Raw genomic sequence first — 18,218 nt, forward strand, 5'->3', positions numbered from 1 at the left:
CAGGCGGAATGGGCCCTCCACAGCAGGAGAGGCCCAGCCTGGGAGCCCTGAGGCTGGGGGACCCCAGCAGCATCCTGCCTGAGAGAGCTGAACCAAAGTCACTGCTGAAGACCTGACTTTGGGGAAGCTTCTAGAAAGAACTGGACAGTCCCCAGGTCCCCCACAGGAGATGAGAGTGCCCCAGGCCCAGGAAGCAGTGGCAGTGTGACCTTGCAGGTGCTGACATCCTGAGCTGCCCCTACAAGGTGGCCTGAGGTGACTGCACGTAGAATTCCACACTGACTCTAAAGAGGAGCAGTGGCCTTCGACGTGCTATGAGACGGGTCCAAGGCGGACTTGCTCCAGGGTGCTGAGCAGGCAGGGCGAGCAGGGGCCCGGCACAGGGTGCAGCGCCCGCTGGGACTGAGGAGGGCCGGGAGGCTGAGGGGCCTGTACGTGCAACAGAGCTGCCCATGGGCTCAGGGGGGAACCATGCCCAGCAGTGATGCCCAGAGAGACCCAAGGAGCTGGGCCACCCTGCCACCCGAGGGGACAGTGAGGAGGAAGCTCTGTGATCGTAAAGGGGTTTCTACACGCTGCACATGCTGGTGCCCCCAGAACTTGGGCTGCCCGGTCAATGGGATCCTGAACAGGGCAAGACCCCAACACCTTGCTGGCTCCACACAAGTTAGGGAGGCACCCTCATCAGACCTTTCAAATAAGTCTGTTAAACTGCACATGAAGTATTTTAATAAAAGATGAAATTAAAAATGAGCCACAATTAAGAAACCAGCAATGACCAGTCAATTTGGATATGCTGACATACCCATAACCTACACATCACATCACATATGATCCAACACCTTACAGTATAACAGCACACGTACACACGTGTAGATACAGAAAATGCTACTGACATTAAAAATGCAATGTTTAGCGTTGACAAAGGAAAAGACCCAGCAGATACAAGAACCTGGTGAAGATACAGAATGAGCAGAAGGAACTGCAGAAAATACGAGTTGGAAAGAAGAGAAAGAAAACATGAAGAAAAGGGACCGGAAGTCAGAGTAAGGATGTGCACAGGTCCCACAAGGAGAAAACAGAAACACAGGATCCCAAAGAGTGAGCGTGGAGAACTTTCCAGAAACAAGGACAGCTGTGAGTCAGACTCAGAAAAACCTAAGCACATGACACAAGGCCAACAGAGAACCTGCATCTGAACTCAGAGTGGGCTGCAAAGCTCCGAGCAGAGCAGGACAGCCCAGCAAGGAGGGAGAGCGGACGGCACCTGCCCCCAGGCTGTATGAGGAGAGAGGGTCAGGGAACGGCGGCGGTGGCTACCAACACACCTGAGTCGAAGGGACTAGAAAAAGCCAGAAGAGTGAGACTGTCCCAGAGGAGAGCTCTGAGACGCAAAAGGACACCACGGACCAAAGAAATCCTGTATCTGTGGAGGAAACACTAGACAAACTGCGTCTTTAAAAACCACTGTGTCTAGTGTTCAGTGAGAAGAACCAGAACTTGACAAATGCAGCCCACCAGGGAGGGGGCACTGCGATCCAGGGTGGGCAGAGGTCACCTCTGACGTCAAGCATTCACACACAGCACAAGGGTCGCCTGGGAAAGACGCTGAGTGTGGTCTCCAAACCAGCACACCACCCTTTCCAGCCAGTGGTTTTCAGTGGACAGTGGGGCCTTGGTGGCTTGAAGCCACTGCTTTGTGGGCTGGGACCCCGCAGCTCTGAGGCTGAGGTTCTCTGCTGCCTGCGAACGGGCAGTGGGCATGTACCTCCCCCCACTGCAGGGGAACCATGCCCAGGCTTCACCAGCTACGTGGACCCCCCACAGATGTACAGATGCGCCACGAGCTCTGGATCCACATGCGACGCAGACATTCTGGGAGGTGCACGTCACAAGTACGTGTGTATGTACACCTCTCGCTATCCTGTGGTCACACTGGCTCAGCGGTGAGAAAGACAGGCAGGTATCTTTTTGTGTGTGTGGTCTTAAGCCATAATTTAGTCACCTGTGTCAGAGTTGCCACCAGCACCACACATTTAATGCTGGGATTGGAGCTGATAAAGCCTAGGACAAATGACCAGTCTCTGCACGATGCCACCAGGGGAGGTGGCCAACTTCTCCCAGGGCGATGACCTCCTACCCAGCGCAACCTTCTCTTGGAACCGCGAGAAGGCGCCTGCCTGCCAGCCAGGCAGGCTGCAAGGCCCCGGCAGAACCCTGTGGTGTGTGTGGTGGAAGGACGCCGCGTCTCACGTGCAGAGGACTCACGGCCACCCTGCGCTGAGCCGTCCCAGCACACAGCACAAGTTTAGCAGAGCAACTCCTAATTCTCACCTGCAGAACCTAAAGTGAGTTTGAGAGAAAAGAACCATCTAGAAAGACACTATTGGAAAAAAAGATAAGGAGTGTAACGCACAGCAGCAGATGAGGGAAGAGAGGACGAGGACTGCCTGAGACAGAAACAAAAGCCAGCACTGCAAAGGACGGGCCAGGTCACTCGGAGGTAGCCAAGAGAAAGGGTGGCTGTCCCAGGGAAGGGAAGTGGGGTCAGGCGGCGGGAGGCCAGGCCAACAGCTGGGCTGGCTCTCCAAGGCCTTCCCTGGGCCCCGGCGGCTCCCACACATTCCTGTCGTCATGCTTCTCCACGGTGCTACTTGTAGCACGCGGGGAAGACAAGGAAGGCTGGATGCCGACTTGTTTACGTGTCCCTGTTCAACTTCACTGAGTTCTTAGTGGGCTCCACGCATGCTGAGATCCATGTGTAAAAATGCCGTCTAGAGCAAACCTGGGCAGCAGAGTCCAGGGCTACGGCACCACACTGTCCTGCCTGGTGAGGAGGTGGCCAGGCAGTGAGGACCGTGGGATCCTGGAGGCCTCAGCCAAGTTTCCCAGCTCAAGACTGGACTCAGCTTCCCCTTAGACAAAGGCAGCCAAGCACCCAGGACCAGGGCTGGCCACCAACAGGGAGAGGCTCCCCTCACTCACAGAAGGTTCACGAGGATTCCAGAATTCCCCTGCTCAGGAGGGACGAGCTGCCCACAGGCCACACTCCCCACTGCTGCGGGCCCCCTTGTCACCCCCACCTCCAGACAGCCAGCTGCACCCTGAGGAGGGCCCTGGTGCGGGTACCTCCAGTCCCACAGCAGGTGAGCCCTCCCAGAGCTACACCCTGAGGAGGGCCCTGGTGCAGGTACCTCCAGTCCCGCAGCAGGTGAGCCCTCCCAGAGATGCACCCTGAGGAGGGCCCTGGTGCAGGATACCTCCAGTCCCACAGCAGGTGAGCCCTCCCAGAGCTGCACCCTGAGGAGGGCCCTGGTGCAGGTACCTCCAGTCCCACAGCAGGTGAGCCCTCCCAGAGCTGCACCCTGAGGAGGGCCCTGGTGCAGGTACCTCCAGTCCCACAGCAGGTGAGCCCTCCCAGAGCTGCACCCTGAGGAGGGCCCTGGTGTGGGATACCTCCAGTCCCATAGCAGGTGAGCCCTCCCAGAGCTGCACCCTGAGGAGGGCCCTGGTGTGGGATACCTCCAGTCCCACAGCAGGTGAGCCCTCCCAGAGCTGCACCCTGAGGAGGGCCCTGGTGCGGGATACCTCCAGTCCCATAGCAGGTGAGCCCTCCCAGAGCTGCACCCTGAGGAGGGCCCTGGTGCGGATACCTCCAGTCCCGCAGCAGGTGAGCCCTCCCAGAGCTGCACCCTGAGGAGGGCCCTGGTGCAGGATACCTCCAGTCCCACAGCAGGTGAGCCCTCCCAGAGCTGCACCCTGAGGAGGGCCCTGGTGCGGGATACCTCCAGCCCCGCAGCAGGTGAGCCCTCCCAGAGCTGCACCCTGAGGAGGGCCCTGGTGTGGGATACCTCCAGCCCCGCAGCAGGTGAGCCCTCCCAGAGCTGCACCCTGAGGAGGGCCCTGGTGTGGGATACCTCCAGCCCCGCAGCAGGTGAGCCCTCCCAGAGCTGCACCCTGAGGAGGGCCCTGGTGTGGGATACCTCCAGTCCCGCAGCAGGTGAGCCCTCCCAGAGCTGCACCCTGAGGAGGGCCCTGGTGTGGGATACCTCCAGCCCCGCAGCAGGTGAGCCCTCCCAGAGCTGCACCCTGAGGAGGGCCCTGGTGCGGGATACCTCCAGCCCCGCAGCAGGTGAGCCCTCCCAGAGCTGCACCCTGAGGAGGGCCCTGGTGTGGGATACCTCCAGCCCCGCAGCAGGTGAGCCCTCCCAGAGCTGCACCCTGAGGAGGGCCCTGGTGTGGGATACCTCCAGCCCCGCAGCAGGTGAGCCCTCCCAGAGCTGCACCCTGAGGAAGGCCCTGGTGTGGGATACCTCCAGTCCCACAGCAGGTGAGCCCTCCCAGAGCTGCACCCTGAGGAAGGCCCTGGTGCAGGTACCTCCAGTCCCACAGCAGGTGAGCCCTCCCAGAGCTGCACCCTGAGGAGGGCCCTGGTGTGGGATACCTCCAGCCCCGCAGCAGGTGAGCCCTCCCAGAGCTGCACCCTGAGGAGGGCCCTGGTGCGGGATACCTCCAGTCCCACAGCAGGTGAGCCCTCCCAGAGCTGCACCCTGAGGAGGGCCCTGGTGCAGGTACCTCCAGTCCCACAGCAGGTGAGCCCTCCCAGAGCTGCACCCTGAGGAGGGCCCTGGTGTGGGATACCTCCAGTCCCACAGCAGGTGAGCCCTCCCAGAGCTGCACCCTGAGGAGGGCCCTGGTGCAGGTACCTCCAGTCCCACAGCAGGTGAGCCCTCCCAGAGCTGCACCCTGAGGAGGGCCCTGGTGTGGGATACCTCCAGTCCCACAGCAGGTGAGCCCTCCCAGAGCTGCACCCTGAGGAGGGCCCTGGTGCAGGTACCTCCAGCCCCGCAGCAGGTGAGCCCTCCCAGAGCTGCACCCTGAGGAGGGCCCTGGTGCGGGATACCTCCAGTCCCACAGCAGGTGAGCCCTCCCAGAGCTGCACCCTGAGGAGGGCCCTGGTGCAGGTACCTCCAGCCCCGCAGCAGGTGAGCCCTCCCAGAGCTGCACCCTGAGGAGGGCCCTGGTGTGGGATACCTCCAGTCCCACAGCAGGTGAGCCCTCCCAGAGCTGCACCCTGAGGAGGGCCCTGGTGCAGGTACCTCCAGCCCCGCAGCAGGTGAGCCCTCCCAGAGCTGCACCCTGAGGAGGGCCCTGGTGCAGGATACCTCCAGTCCCACAGCAGGTGAGCCCTCCCAGAGCTGCACCCTGAGGAGGGCCCTGGTGCAGGTACCTCCAGCCCCGCAGCAGGTGAGCCCTCCCAGAGCTGCACCCTGAGGAGGGCCCTGGTGTGGGATACCTCCAGTCCCACAGCAGGTGAGCCCTCCCAGAGCTGCACCCTGAGGAGGGCCCTGGTGCAGGTACCTCCAGCCCCGCAGCAGGTGAGCCCTCCCAGAGCTGCACCCTGAGGAGGGCCCTGGTGTGGGATACCTCCAGTCCCACAGCAGGTGAGCCCTCCCAGAGCTGCACCCTGAGGAGGGCCCTGGTGCAGGTACCTCCAGCCCCGCAGCAGGTGAGCCCTCCCAGAGCTGCACCCTGAGGAAGGCCCTGGTGCAGGTACCTCCAGCCCCGCAGCAGGTGAGCCCTCCCAGAGCTGCACCCTGAGGAGGGCCCTGGTGCGGGATACCTCCAGCCCCGCAGCAGGTGAGCCCTCCCAGAGCTGCACCCTGAGGAGGGCCCTGGTGCGGGATACCTCCAGCCCTGCAGCAGGTGAGCCCTCCCAGAGCTGCACCCTGAGGAGGGCCCTGGTGTGGGATACCTCCAGTCCCACAGCAGGTGAGCCCTCCCAGAGCTGCACCCTGAGGAGGGCCCTGGTGTGGGATACCTCCAGCCCCGCAGCAGGTGAGCCCTCCCAGAGCTGCACCCTGAGGAGGGCCCTGGTGTGGGATACCTCCAGTCCCGCAGCAGGTGAGCCCTCCCAGAGATGCACCCTGAGGAGGGCCCTGGTGTGGGATACCTCCAGTCCCACAGCAGGTGAGCCCTCCCAGAGCTGCACCCTGAGGAGGGCCCTGGTGCAGATACCCCCAGCCCCGCAGCAGGTGAGCCCTCCCAGAGCTGCACCCTGAGGAGGGCCCTGGTGTGGGATACCTCCAGCCCCGCAGCAGGTGAGCCCTCCCAGAGCTGCACCCTGAGGAGGGCCCTGGTGCAGATACCCCCAGCCCCGCAGCAGGTGAGCCCTCCCAGAGCTGCAGGGTGCAGGCCTCACTCAGCAGCAGAGGCCAAGGCCACACCCTGGTTCCAGGCAGAGACAGCAGCTGAAGTGAAACACAGCTCTTGTCCTGTCAGGGCCAGTGTCCCTCAGGGTTGCAGGGGCCCCAGCATCTGCAAGACACAGGACTTACCCCTGGGCTCCTGCTCCAAGAAATGAGAGAAGGGGAGGCAGGCCTGGCTGCTGGCTTTGAGTAATCCCAGGACAGTGCCTAGGGTCAGGGCCCTCCCTCAATCCAGCCTCAGTCCCGAAACTTGGTAAAAAGGGAAGAAAACCAGGGAAGGAAAAGAGGGACCACAGAAGTCCCAAACCCAAGGAGGGAGGAGGGAGGGACGGGTCCCTGGGGAATGGGAGCTGTCACGTGCAGAGCCAGCTCAAGACCAGCACTGGGAGCCAGGGAGACTGTTTCCGTGGACAGTCTCTCACTGTGGCAATTCCAATTGGGAAACAACCACAAGCCAGAAACCCTAAGAGACGCGTTTGTCAACAGGAAGGGAGAAGCAGGCACATGGACTGGCTCAGTGCACCAAGGAAAGGCAAGACACAAAACTGCAGGGCCTCAGGAGTGGGTCCCAGGCCTTCTGGTGACTCCTCTTGGCAGGCGCCCAGGACACGCATGAGGCCCAGTGCAGGCCCCAACTGCCCCGCTCACCCCGGCAGCCTGGAACCTGGTGGAGACCCCAGGCCCAGCCCACAGGCCTGGTCGTGCCACCACAGGGACGCAGCCTGTGTTTCAGGGGTGCTGAGATACACCCAGTACGCAGTACTGGCCGGGGCCACAGAGGACAGGGTGTTCTGAGTGTCCCTCGCTTCCCACACTGCAGGACGCAGAGGTAAACACAACCAGGCTCGGACTGCCGCACAGCACTTTCACTTCCTCTTTACCTTCCTCTGGATGCAGTGCCCCAGGAGGAGAGAAAAGAAGTGGAGACCGCCTCGTGGACTCGCTTGAAGGTCCAAAGCCTGAGTGGCTCCTTCCTCCTTCCAAGAGGTTCCGTCCAGGAGGCAGGAAAGTGTGCAAAGTGGCCCCTCAGACCCGCACTCCAAGGCACCTACACCTGGACCGTGCTCAGTGATGGTCCGCTGCTATGCTACCCTGTCCCTACCCTAAGATGTGACCACCTTGGTCAGAGACCTCACAGCAAGACGCAGAGAGTCGAGCACACACACAGCGGGCTGGCCCTCAGGAAAAACAGCAGAACAGGACTTTTTCCCCAAGGCACAAGCTTCAGGGTCAGAGAGGACAGGAGAGGTAGCAACAAGGCTTAGGAGGCTGGGCACACATAGGTCCTAACACCCCCAGGCCACGTGAGTCCAAGGCCTGCGACATGGCAAGCTCAGGCCTCCTGAACACCCACCCTGACACGAGACAGACGGACCCCTGGACACGGTCACGAAGGGCCTGGAGCAGCAGACAGAGCACACTGAACAAGGAAAAGCTCACAGGGATGGGAACTGCACAGGCTCGGCACCCACCCACTCCTGCTGAGAAACTTAGGAATCAAAAAGGAGCACCCAGGGGCTGGGGTTTGGCTCAGCGGTAGAGCGTTCACCTAGCACGTGTGAGACGCTGGGTTCCATCCTCAGCACCTCATAAAAATATATAAATAAAATAAAGGTATTGTGTCCAAATACAACTAAAAGAATTTTAAAAAAAGAAGCAGCAGCAGCAGCAGCATCCAGAGTGGGTGGTGGCCCACGCCTGTAATTCCAATGCTTGGGAGGCAGAGGCAGGAGGATCGCAAGTTCAAAGCCAGCCTCAGCAAAAACGAGGCGCTAAGCAACTCAGTGAGACCTCTCTCTAATAAAATACAAAACAGGGCTGGAGTGTGGCTCAGTGGTCAAGTGCCCCTGAGTTCAATCCCTGGTACCCCCCCGCCAAATAAAAGGAGCACCCAGAATGCTGGGAAACTGGATCCCCCACAGCAGCCCCAGAGCTAAGGACACAGAGGGGACAGTGATCCTGCAGGCTGGGCTCAAAGGACATCCCCGCACGGAGGGATGTAGGAAGGGATGCAGGCAGGCCCAGGGGGTCCTGGACGCTGCCCGGCTATGCACCTCAACCCCACTGAGTGCTGACCCCACCCTGAAAGGAGAACTGTAAACTGAGAGTCAAGAGCAGCCCCCCTGAGCATCAGGAAGTGTGTAGGGTGGTCGGATGCAGGAGAGGCTGTGTGGGCCCCAGGAGCAGCACCCAGCAGGGCCGAGGGAGACTCCCCAGGAGGCGGGAGGTGGGCAGCAGGAGGAGCGGGGAGCCAAGCCTCGCCTGCCCTGGGGGAGGTCAAGAACACAGCACTGGAGCAGAGGGAGGGAGCGCTGGCAGCAACTCCAGCACAAAGCTCACCAAGGGAAGGTCCAAGGGTGCCAGGCAGGGGCGCAGGCACAGACCGGCACCCCCCGCCTCCTCGCGGGTCTGGCCGGCACACAGCCTGTAGCCTCAGGCAGAGGACCTTCCTGCCTTGCTCTCTGGAGGTTGCCCATCCTCCCAGAGTCCTCCCAAGGAGGCCATGCTGGAACACTGCTGGACCCTCCAGAGCAGCTGGGTCCTCAGTCCCACCCAGTGACCTTGGCCAGTGCCCAGCTGTCCAGCAGAGCCCTGCCCAAGCCCCAGACCACAAGAGCAGGAGACATCAGGAAGCAGTGGGCGTCTCAAGCCACTGAGCTCCAGGGCCTGCCCACGCCGGGAGACAAGAGGACAGCAGGGAGCTGCTTGCTCTCTCATGGTAGGACTGTGGACTGCTGTGACTGAATTCTAGGGCCAGGCAACGGCAGGAAGTGTCCAAGAACTGGACACAGAGATAAGCAAGTGGGAGCACAAGTCTCACATCGGGGAGAGCAGTGACAGCGTGCCCTCGGGTGTCTCCGTGCCTGTGGTGCCCCAGCCTCTGCCAGCGGCCAGGCGTGACCAGGGCCAACAGCACCCACGGCCTCCTTTCCTGTCCCCGAGTCAACACCACACGCCAGACCTCACTGAGGTTGGCGAAAGGTGGGACGAGCAGGGGCCAGAGCAAACCGGCTCCCCAGTCGCACGTCTGCCCCACTGGTGAGGGGACAGAGGGGGTGCAGCGCGGCTCCCACCAAGGCTCCCGGCGCAGGGTGCCGGCCCGGGCATGCTCCAGCAGGTCCCCACAGCCAGCGGGAACGGAGCTCCTTCCCAGCTGCCCAGCTCTAGGGGAGCCACCACCAAGCCCTTGGGGGCAGAGCCAAGGAAGGCCAAAGGCCTCGTGGCCAGGCAGCCACCTTTCGGGAGAGCCCAAGGGTTCTGCTGCCGCACACATGCCCGGTTCTGAAGGGAGTCGCGTGCGGTGCCTGCCTCCCTCAGAGTCTATGGCAGAGCAGCCGCCCTCTCCCAGTGACCTGCGTCCTGGCCCACAGTGCGCCAACCCTAACCCCCTGCCCCGCTGGCATCCAGACAGCACTGCACTGGCCCTAAAGGGCCAAGCAGGGGTGCCCCGTGGGGCTGGGGGTGGCACCTGGCTGGCCGGGACCCTGCCCAGTGAGGCTGTGGGGAGCTCAGTCGGCGCAAACCCACGAATCCTAGCTGCGGGCGGAGGAATATCAGGTGCATCTCTACGCCCTGAGGGCTAGACTCCTACACTTAAATCCCTCCCACTGGAACAGCCGGCTCCAGTTTCACCGAGCCAGCGAGCCAGCGTGAGAACAGAACCTGCTCCTCAGCCCCGCAGTCAGTCAGCTCGGCAGAGGCACATCCTCAGGCCACGGCAGGTCGGCAGGCAGCAGGTCGGCAGGCAGCAGGTCGGCAGGCAGCAGGTACGTGCATCTCTCTCCTCTCAGAACTAGCCCCTGGTCTTTCACCTGGCTGAGGAGCCTCCCTCCCAGCCGGGATTACTCAGAACCCAGCAGGTGCACAGCGGGAAGCAGGCAGGGCTGAGGCTTTGCTGGGGCTGGCACTTCATTGAAGAGTGTGGCCAGGGCCGCCCGCTGGGAACCCAGCGCTCCCTCCTTCTGCCGCGGAACTGGGGATGGGAACCAAGTGTGAGCTGCTGACCATGCCTTACAGCGAACTCTGGTTTCTACGTGAAAAAGGCAAGGAACGTGTGTGCGGGCATAAAGGTCGACTAGTCGCTGGTTTTAGTTTCAGTTTATTTTTTAAAACTTTTTCTTGGGCCAGGTATACTGGGGATTCAACCCACGGGCGCTTACCCACTGAGCCACATCCCCAGCCCTTTTTGAGACAGGGTCTTGCTAAGTTGCCCAGGCTGGCCTCAGCCTCCTGAGCAGATTTCTTACAACTTTTCAATTTTAAAATAAGTTCTGTTTTGACACAACCTTTCAAAAACAAAACTTGGCCAAGGAGATATGTTTTTGTTTGCTTGTTAAGATCTCTCTCTCTCTCTCTCTCTCTCACACACACACACACACACACACAAGCAGTTTTTCCTTCTATGAAATTTGTCATGAATCTATATGAAAACAATCACTAACCAAAAAAAGGAAAAAAAAATTATTGACCAAATCTCTGGCCAAGTCTGAGCAAAGTCAGACATGGCTTCTGCAGGTCTGTCTGCGAGGCTAGCCCAGCACCTGCCTCCTGTGGCCAAGACCCTACAGAATCCTAGTGGGGTGGCCGAGGAGGGCAAGGAGGGCCGAGCTCGGGACGACCTGCGGGCACTGTGCTGGCACCAGCCCTGGCTGCTCTGCCCCTTTCTTCCAGAGACTCCCTGGGTGATGGCTGTCCCAAAGGCCCTTCATTTCAGGGCACAGAAAGTCTGGGAGGGAGTGGTGGCCAGTCGCTGCAAAAGTGCCACTGGACTCACAGATCCCGTTCTTGCGACACCCGGTGGGTAGCCGACACTGGCGTGTCCTGGAGTGGCGCAATCCTGCCACATCACAGCACTGTGATTACAGCGTGCCCTTCAGGACGGTGCACCTGCGGGGCTCTGTGCCAGGCAGCCGGACACCAGCAGGAGGAGCCTCGCGGCCCTGCTCGGCACGCAGGCCAACAGCAGGTCAGGCAGAGCTGCCCAGCCTGCCCAGGGCTGCCCCACAAAGCCAGGCTGTAATTACCCGTGTGTCCTACAAAGTCCTTAAAAGCGCTCCTGGTCTGCTGCCCACGTTCAGACTCCTCAGAACCTCTGTGAACAAGCCAGCCGCTTGCCATGGCCTAGGACCAGCACCATCCTAAATGTCCACACTCAGGAGCCTGCCCAAGTCAAGTACTTTAAAGGCAAGACCAGCCTTCTGTGGCAGAGCCGAGCAGCTGGACACCGGGACATTTAGTGCTGAGGCTACAGGTGGCCTCTGGGTGATCAGCAGGACGCTCACTTACTGCACCCCAAGTGTTTTCAAGTGACTGTGCCCGCTGTCCTCAGTGTGGACACCGTCTGCACTATGGCCAAAGTAATCTGGAGAGGGAAGTACTGGGGCAGGCAGAAGAGGGAGGGCACCCAGGCCAGGAGGCTGCGAGACGCCCTGTTGCACCCTGCCCCCTGAGCGGCAAGTGTGAGACAGGGCAAAGACGCAGGGCAGCAAAGGCAGTATAAACAGGGGAGAGACACCGCCCAGCAGCAGGCAGTCCCGGGCTCCCTCACCTTTAGAAACTGCGCCTTGGAATGCAAATCCCCATTACTGTAAACAGTGAGGCTCTGGATTTTGCTATTTGGGCAACAATGTGCTCTTTTTGAATATTAACACCAGCAGCTGCCAGAGAGTATGAACTCCAATAGGCATAAACTGACCAGGCGGGACTACTTCAGACCTCTGCCACAGACATGGAGGCAGACAGTGGTCACGGCTGTAGGTTAGCTTCTTCATCCCCATAAACCTCTGAGTAGGAGAGAGCGCTCCCAGGCTGACATCATCGCCCGAAAGCTTACAAAAGCTTCAATTTTATCCCACTTACCTCCCCAGCACGGCTGCAGTTTATAGGCAAGTAGCTGTGCCTGTCTAACACCTGCAGCCAAGCGCCCCTGCTTTAATTAGCAATTGTGCAACCAAAAGGTTAGTTTATCCAAGTCCCAAGTGCCACCTGGGTCTCCCTCTCTGGGCTGGTCCCCACCAACAGTAAGCCCCGGATGGCAGCTCTCCCCTCGCAGACGCTGGCATTAGGACACGGGGCTCACCCAGCCCACCTGCCATCCTGAAAGCTAAGTGGCCAGAGAACAGAGGCAAATGGGGGCCGGGGGTTGTACTAGCAGCTGCTCAGGAGAAGCGGCAGGAGGATGGCAAGTTCCCGGTCAGCCTGGGCAGCTTAGTGAGGCCCTGTCTCAAAATAAAAAAACAAAAAGTGCTGGGGATGTGGCTCAGGGATGAGCAGCTGGGTTCAGTGCCCAGTACCTGGAGAAGGAAAGGCCAAGGGTTCAGACCAAAATCTCACTTACGGAGGGACCTGGGACCCCCGAGGGCAGCCTACCACAGCACTGTGCTTCTCTGCTGCCCCAAAGCTCTGCAGCACTGAGCCAAACTGCTTGGAAGCGCTGCTGTCGCTTGCCGACATCCTGAGGGACTTCCCATCCTTCCCAGTGCACAGCTGGGTGTCCACGTCCGCCCTTGGTATCGCAGGACATGGATCACACTTGATAAGTGCCTGCAACTGTCATCACCTTGGTCACGATGCTGCAAGTGATGAAATCAGCTCCCAGGGCTGGGCATGACACATCCCAGGCAGCCATGGGAACCGGGCCTGCAGAGGTTCTCACGCCTCCGGAATCGGGAGCGCACGGAGCGTGCCCGCACAGGCCCGCTGAGTTATCTCCCTGGCCCGCAGGGCTGGAATTGGGCCCCAGGCTCCCGTTGGGAGGCAAGGAAACCCTGCTCTGTTACCCAGGCCAGACCTGCCCCCCAAAGTACAGGCTGAACCCATAAGGATTCCTTCATGATTCTTCTTTTACTAAAGAAGGAAAAAGAGAAGCCACAGAGCCGCCATCACGCACTCCCTGCTGGGCTCTGGCACAGCTGCGCGTGGCTTCGGCAGCAGCACTGGGCAGGCCCCACCACTCCACACTCGTCCCACGGCCGTGCTCCACCAGCACTCCCCGCTTTCCCCCACGGAGGGTCTCACCAACGAGCAGGGCCCACTTTCCTCCCCAGCCACTTCTCAACAGGAAACGTCCTCAAAGCTCAGCTGTGTGAACAGGTGTGGGGGTCACCTGGGCCGTTCTTTATGCTCCCAGGAACTATGAGGAAGTTAAGAGGCAGCTCTCTCGGAACCTCAGGTGCCCACACGAAGCCCATCCCGACTCCCAAATGCAGATCCCAGTGGCTGCTGTTCCGAGAGCTGCTCCCTGAGGGTCTGGCCACTGTCCTGCTTCGTGGCCGAGTCTCACTGACTCCACAGCTGAAAATGCACTTCTCACACCATTCCCACCGAACCTCCTCTGAGAGCTGGCTGGAGCATCATCTGGGAGCTGGAGGAGACCCTTCCTTCCACGTTTCCTGTACAGATGGCGGTGCCTGGTCTGGGTTCCGTGTCCCTCACACTTCTCCAGGCCTCCCAGGCCGGCACTGCCCTGTCCTCAGCTCTGCACTGGGGGCACATGCACCCAGTGCAGGGTGGCTCTAGAGGACACCTAGGGCTGGGACACGCAGCAAGACCCTAGGGGAAGCAAAGGGGCAGGCAAGAGCCACATGGCTGAGGCCAGGCCCACTTCCTAGGGGCTGAAGGCAAGCAGCCTCCTCCACGATCCAGGCCACGTGCTCCAGCCTCCTCGTACCGTGCGGGATAAGTGGCTTTGGTGCTTGTGTTTGCAGGCACAGCCAGGGAAGAACAGGGTGAATGTGAGTGCCGACCAGGCAGGCAGTGGACCCATGCAGTGGCTAAGACTTGCTGACTTGCCCTGACAGCACTGCAAGCCACTTGAGTGGCCCTAATATGGCATTTGAGTCTGCAGTAAGACAACCCCAGTGCGACTCACGAGGGCCAGGCTGGAGCGGGTGACGGTGCACTGGTGACACAAGGGCACCGGCTGCACTTCCCTGGTTAAGCACCAGGTTTTGGGAGCATGGGCACAGGTCACTACAAAGCAGGCAGCCAAATGGCCCTGTGACAACGCCTGGGGACAACCAAGGGAGCTGGGGCTTGGCCCCTGCAGAGCACTCTCCAGGGAAGGTCCCATCACGGGATAAAGGCTCCCAGAGAAATGCAGTACTCTGACTGACACTAACCCTCCGCGCCTGCCCTCTGACCCGCAGCCAGCGCTCTCAGTCAGGAGCTGGTGGAGGACAAGAGCCTGCAGGTGCAGCGGACGAGCACCGCTCCCTGCAGTGCCCCTGCTCCACCCCTCCCCAGTGCCTGAATGGGGTCACCTTCCAACCACAGCCTCCCCTGACTCCAGCCTCTGCTCTGCTTTGCAGCTCCGGGCAGCGGGTGCGAGACCTTCCTTGCCAGGCCCTCGGCACGCGGAGCTGGCTCGGTCACGAGCACACGGCCACAAGGCGAGACGGGGGCTCGCACCCTGGACCCAGTGTCTGGACGAGCGAGGAGCGGGCAGTGACCACGCCACGTGGCGGACCTCAGTCTGACAGACACCATGAGCCTCCTGAAGGAGAGGAAGCCCAAGAAGCCCCACTACATCCCGCGGCCCCCAGGGAAGCCCTTCAGGTACAAGTGCTTCCAGTGCCCGTTCACCTGCAACGAGAAGTCCCACCTCTTCAACCACATGAAGTACGGCCTCTGCAAGAACTCCATCACACTCGTGTCGGAGCAGGACCGCGGCCCCCGGGGCCCCCGGGCCCACGCACCCGACCCCAGGCCGCCCCGGCAGCAGGCGTCCACTGCACAGCTAGCCTCTTCCCAGCCCCTCACTGATGGCCTCCCAGGCTTTGACCCCCAGCCCCAGCAGGGCTCCGGCAAGGAAGACGTGGAGGAGGGCCTGAAGCTGCAGGCTCGGAGGACCCACGCACCCCCGCAGAAGCCAGGCCTCCAGAAGGACGAAGCCCCAGAGGCAGCCCTGGGAACGCAGCCTGCTTTGGACATGGCCCGGCCTTCGGCGTTCATTCCAGTCGGGGAGCACAGACTTAAGGGGCCCGAAAACACGGAGGTGCCCGAAACGCTGTCATCAACCAACCCTACCACCAAAGCCACAGCCTTCCACACCAAGTCTGCGTTCCACGCTCCTGGCTACCCCTGGAAAGCGGGCTCCCCGTTCCTCCCACCCGAGTTTCCACATAAAATCCCACCTACAAAGGGGTTCAGTGCCATCTCCCCTTACGTGCATCCCACGATCCCAGAGTACCCCCCGCCCTTCTACACAGAACACGGGCTGGCCGCCATCTACTCCCCCTACCTGCTGGCCGGGAGCGCCCCCGAGTGCGACACCGCTCTGCTGTCTGTCTACGGGGCCCCAGACCAGAGACACTTCCTGCCTCCCCCGGGGCCAATCCCCAAGCACCTGACCCCATCTCCATCAACGTATGATCACTACAGATTCCTCCAACAGTTTCACTCCAGTCTGCCAATTCCTTATGGATTCTACAGACCAGAGTCTGCGTTCTCCTCCTACAGCCTCAGGCTCCCGCCCCTTGCTGGCATCACTCGGGAACAGAGTTCCCGCCTCCTTGAAGAAGCCACCCTGGCCTACCCGGCCTCGAGTCCCTCCGACTTAAGCCCTTCAAACTCCCACAAAAAACACACAGAATTCGAGAAAGAAAGTCCGATTCCTGAAGCTAAAGACCCTTCCAAAGATGGGCAGCGGGACATGGAAGGAGCCAAAATGAGCCCCCGGGCAGGCAGTGCAGCCACAGGCTCCCCAGGAAGGCCAAGCCCCACCAACTTCACGCAGACAAGCCAGGCATGCACAGGCCTGTGTGACCTCTCCAACAAAGGGTCCCCAAGCACCCTGGGGTGGCGCCCGCAGCCCGAACAGAGCCCCACAGCCTTCAGACCCGTCCCAAAGAACACAGACTGCTCTCACTCCCAGGTTCCTGCAAACAGCACAGAGTCTCCAAACAGGTGAGAGAGTTTCACTTCTGGGCTGGGTCGTGGCTCAGTGGTAGAGCACTGGCCTGGCACGTGTGGGGCACTGGGCTAGATGCTCAGTACCACCACATAAAAAATAAATAGACAAACAGTATTGTATTCATGTACAACTAAAAAAAATTAAAATTTAAAAAAAAAAGATTTACTTCCACAACTTTGACATAGGCTTCTTGGTTGTGCTCAGCCAGCCAAGTGCAACCTGATTAAATGTTTTGTGCTCCTTTTCCTAAGCAAATGCCCACTAAGCCTTCTCTTGGCTTCTTCTAGCCTCGAGGCCGGGAATGGAGACCCTCCAGCTCAGACAACAAGCGCTCTTCCCATCGCCGAGGATGGCTCCAGGACAGGCCCCCTCAACCTCTCCAAGAAGTCAGAGCCAAGACCTGCAGCTGCTGGTGGAGCCGTGTACACAGGAAGTGCCAAGGCAGAGGCCCCAGGTTTCACAGAGTTGCAGGACTTGCCCCTCAATCTCTCTGTTAAGGACCCCTGCAATGCCCGGGCTCCAAGGCCTGCCGTCCCCAGCCCACTGCAAAGTGCAGAACCCGCTGCTGCTCCCAGGACTGGGAGCGGGAGTCCCCAAGATGGCTCAAGTTGTGCTGAGGCCCAGCAGGAGGAGGGCCCCGGTGGGAAGGCCCCAGCCTCCCGCGTGGTGGACAGCAGTGACGAGCAGAAGCAGACGGCAGCCGTGGCCCTCTGTCAGCTGGCAGCCTACAGCCCGGGAAACGGGAGGGTGGGTGAGGGGGAGCCCACCACCCAGGAGTCAGGCTGCCAAGATGCACCGACTCCTAGCTCCACAGAGAGCCAGGGGACTCAGTGTGACCTCAGACCCAAAGGACAAAAGAGGGCAAGTCAAAGAGACACAGGAAAATCACAGCAAGGAAGTAAGAAGACAAAGTCAAGCGACACGGCCGCGCGAGTGTTCACACTGCGCAAGAGGACCCGGGTGTCCTGAGACCCGCCAGGCCCAGGGCCCTCTCCACCAGCCGAGCCGCCACTCCCCAGTCAGCTGCCACAGATGCGGCTCTCTTTTCCACCCTTCAGGACGCTGCAAGGCACTTCCGTCTCTGGTTGTAGGAATGTCTGAGACTAAGGTCTGGCCTGCTTCTCTGCCAGTGGAACAGCACCCCAGGTTCTGATGGCCATTTTGGTCCGGGACAGACTGCTCTGATTGTCTCTGACACTTAGCCTCATGTTTTAAAGTAAACAGCAGTCACTACAGAACACGCCCACTGGCTGGCTCACTGCAGAAGTCACCTAATCCATAGGGAAACGGCACCCTGGGGAGGGCGAGATCTACTCGGGCCAACTTCCCGGCCTCTCAGTCCCCCTCCCTACCCCTAAGATGACCTGTATGTCGCTAACTCTCCAATAAATTCACGTGGACGTCAAGGTACATAAACGGGGTGTGTGGGGGTCTGTGGCATCTTCTGGAGTCCTGTGCAGTGATGGTGAAGAGAGTCGGTGGCTGAGGCAGCAGTGAGCCCGAGAAGGCAGTGAGTGGGGTGTGCGTGACGTGTGCTTGTGAATAAACCCGTGGCCACTGCCTGCCCTGGGGGCGGGTCCTGGGCCCCAGAGGCTGGAGCTGGGCCAGGGCTCCCTCCCTGCCCTGTCCCCACACCACACGGCTCCCCCTCATGCTGACCCCAGGCGTGGGGAGGCGGCTCACAGCTCAGGCCACAGGAGCCGAGGCCCACAACCCTGCGGGGGCGAGGGGGCTCCTGTGGCGCCTGGGGAAGAGACACACCAGGAGCTCCGCGGCTCTTAAAACTGCCCATGCTCCCAGCTCTCGACTGAGGAACGAGGCCTCCTGACGCTGCAAGCTCAGACAGAGGAGAGTAGGGTCACGCAAACCTGCCCGATTCTGGAGGAACACGGCTTGCCAGGGACACCCTGCACTAGAATCACTGGCCCATAGCTGCACATCAGCAAAGTTCTCTTTCAGCTTGATTTGAATCAACAATTGTTTTCACTTATTTTTTTAAAAAGACACAAAAGTCGGGTGTGATAATGGAGTTCCACGTGAAGTTCCATACTGATAATTTTTTAAAGACCCAGTCTAGAAAAACTCTTCCTTTGCGA

The 18,218-nt window shown here is 60.4% G+C and overlaps 2 protein-coding genes across 2 annotated transcripts in view; one reads left to right on the top strand and one right to left on the bottom strand.

Annotated features, from left to right (window-relative positions):
- Tbcd (tubulin folding cofactor D) overlaps positions 1 to 18,218 on the bottom strand; it is a 107,111-nt gene that overhangs the window by 46,230 nt on the left and 42,663 nt on the right. The gene's annotated exons all lie outside the window — the stretch shown is intronic.
- Znf750 (zinc finger protein 750) lies at positions 14,695 to 17,091 on the top strand. Its single transcript, XM_076871686.1, has 2 exons — positions 14,695 to 16,115; positions 16,410 to 17,091. Exons 1-2 carry the CDS (start codon positions 14,695 to 14,697, stop codon positions 17,089 to 17,091), a joined length of 2,103 nt encoding a protein of 700 aa, XP_076727801.1.

The sequence above is a fragment of the Callospermophilus lateralis genome, chromosome 11 (genome assembly GCF_048772815.1).
Source record: "Callospermophilus lateralis isolate mCalLat2 chromosome 11, mCalLat2.hap1, whole genome shotgun sequence".
Lineage (NCBI taxonomy): Eukaryota > Metazoa > Chordata > Mammalia > Rodentia > Sciuridae > Callospermophilus > Callospermophilus lateralis.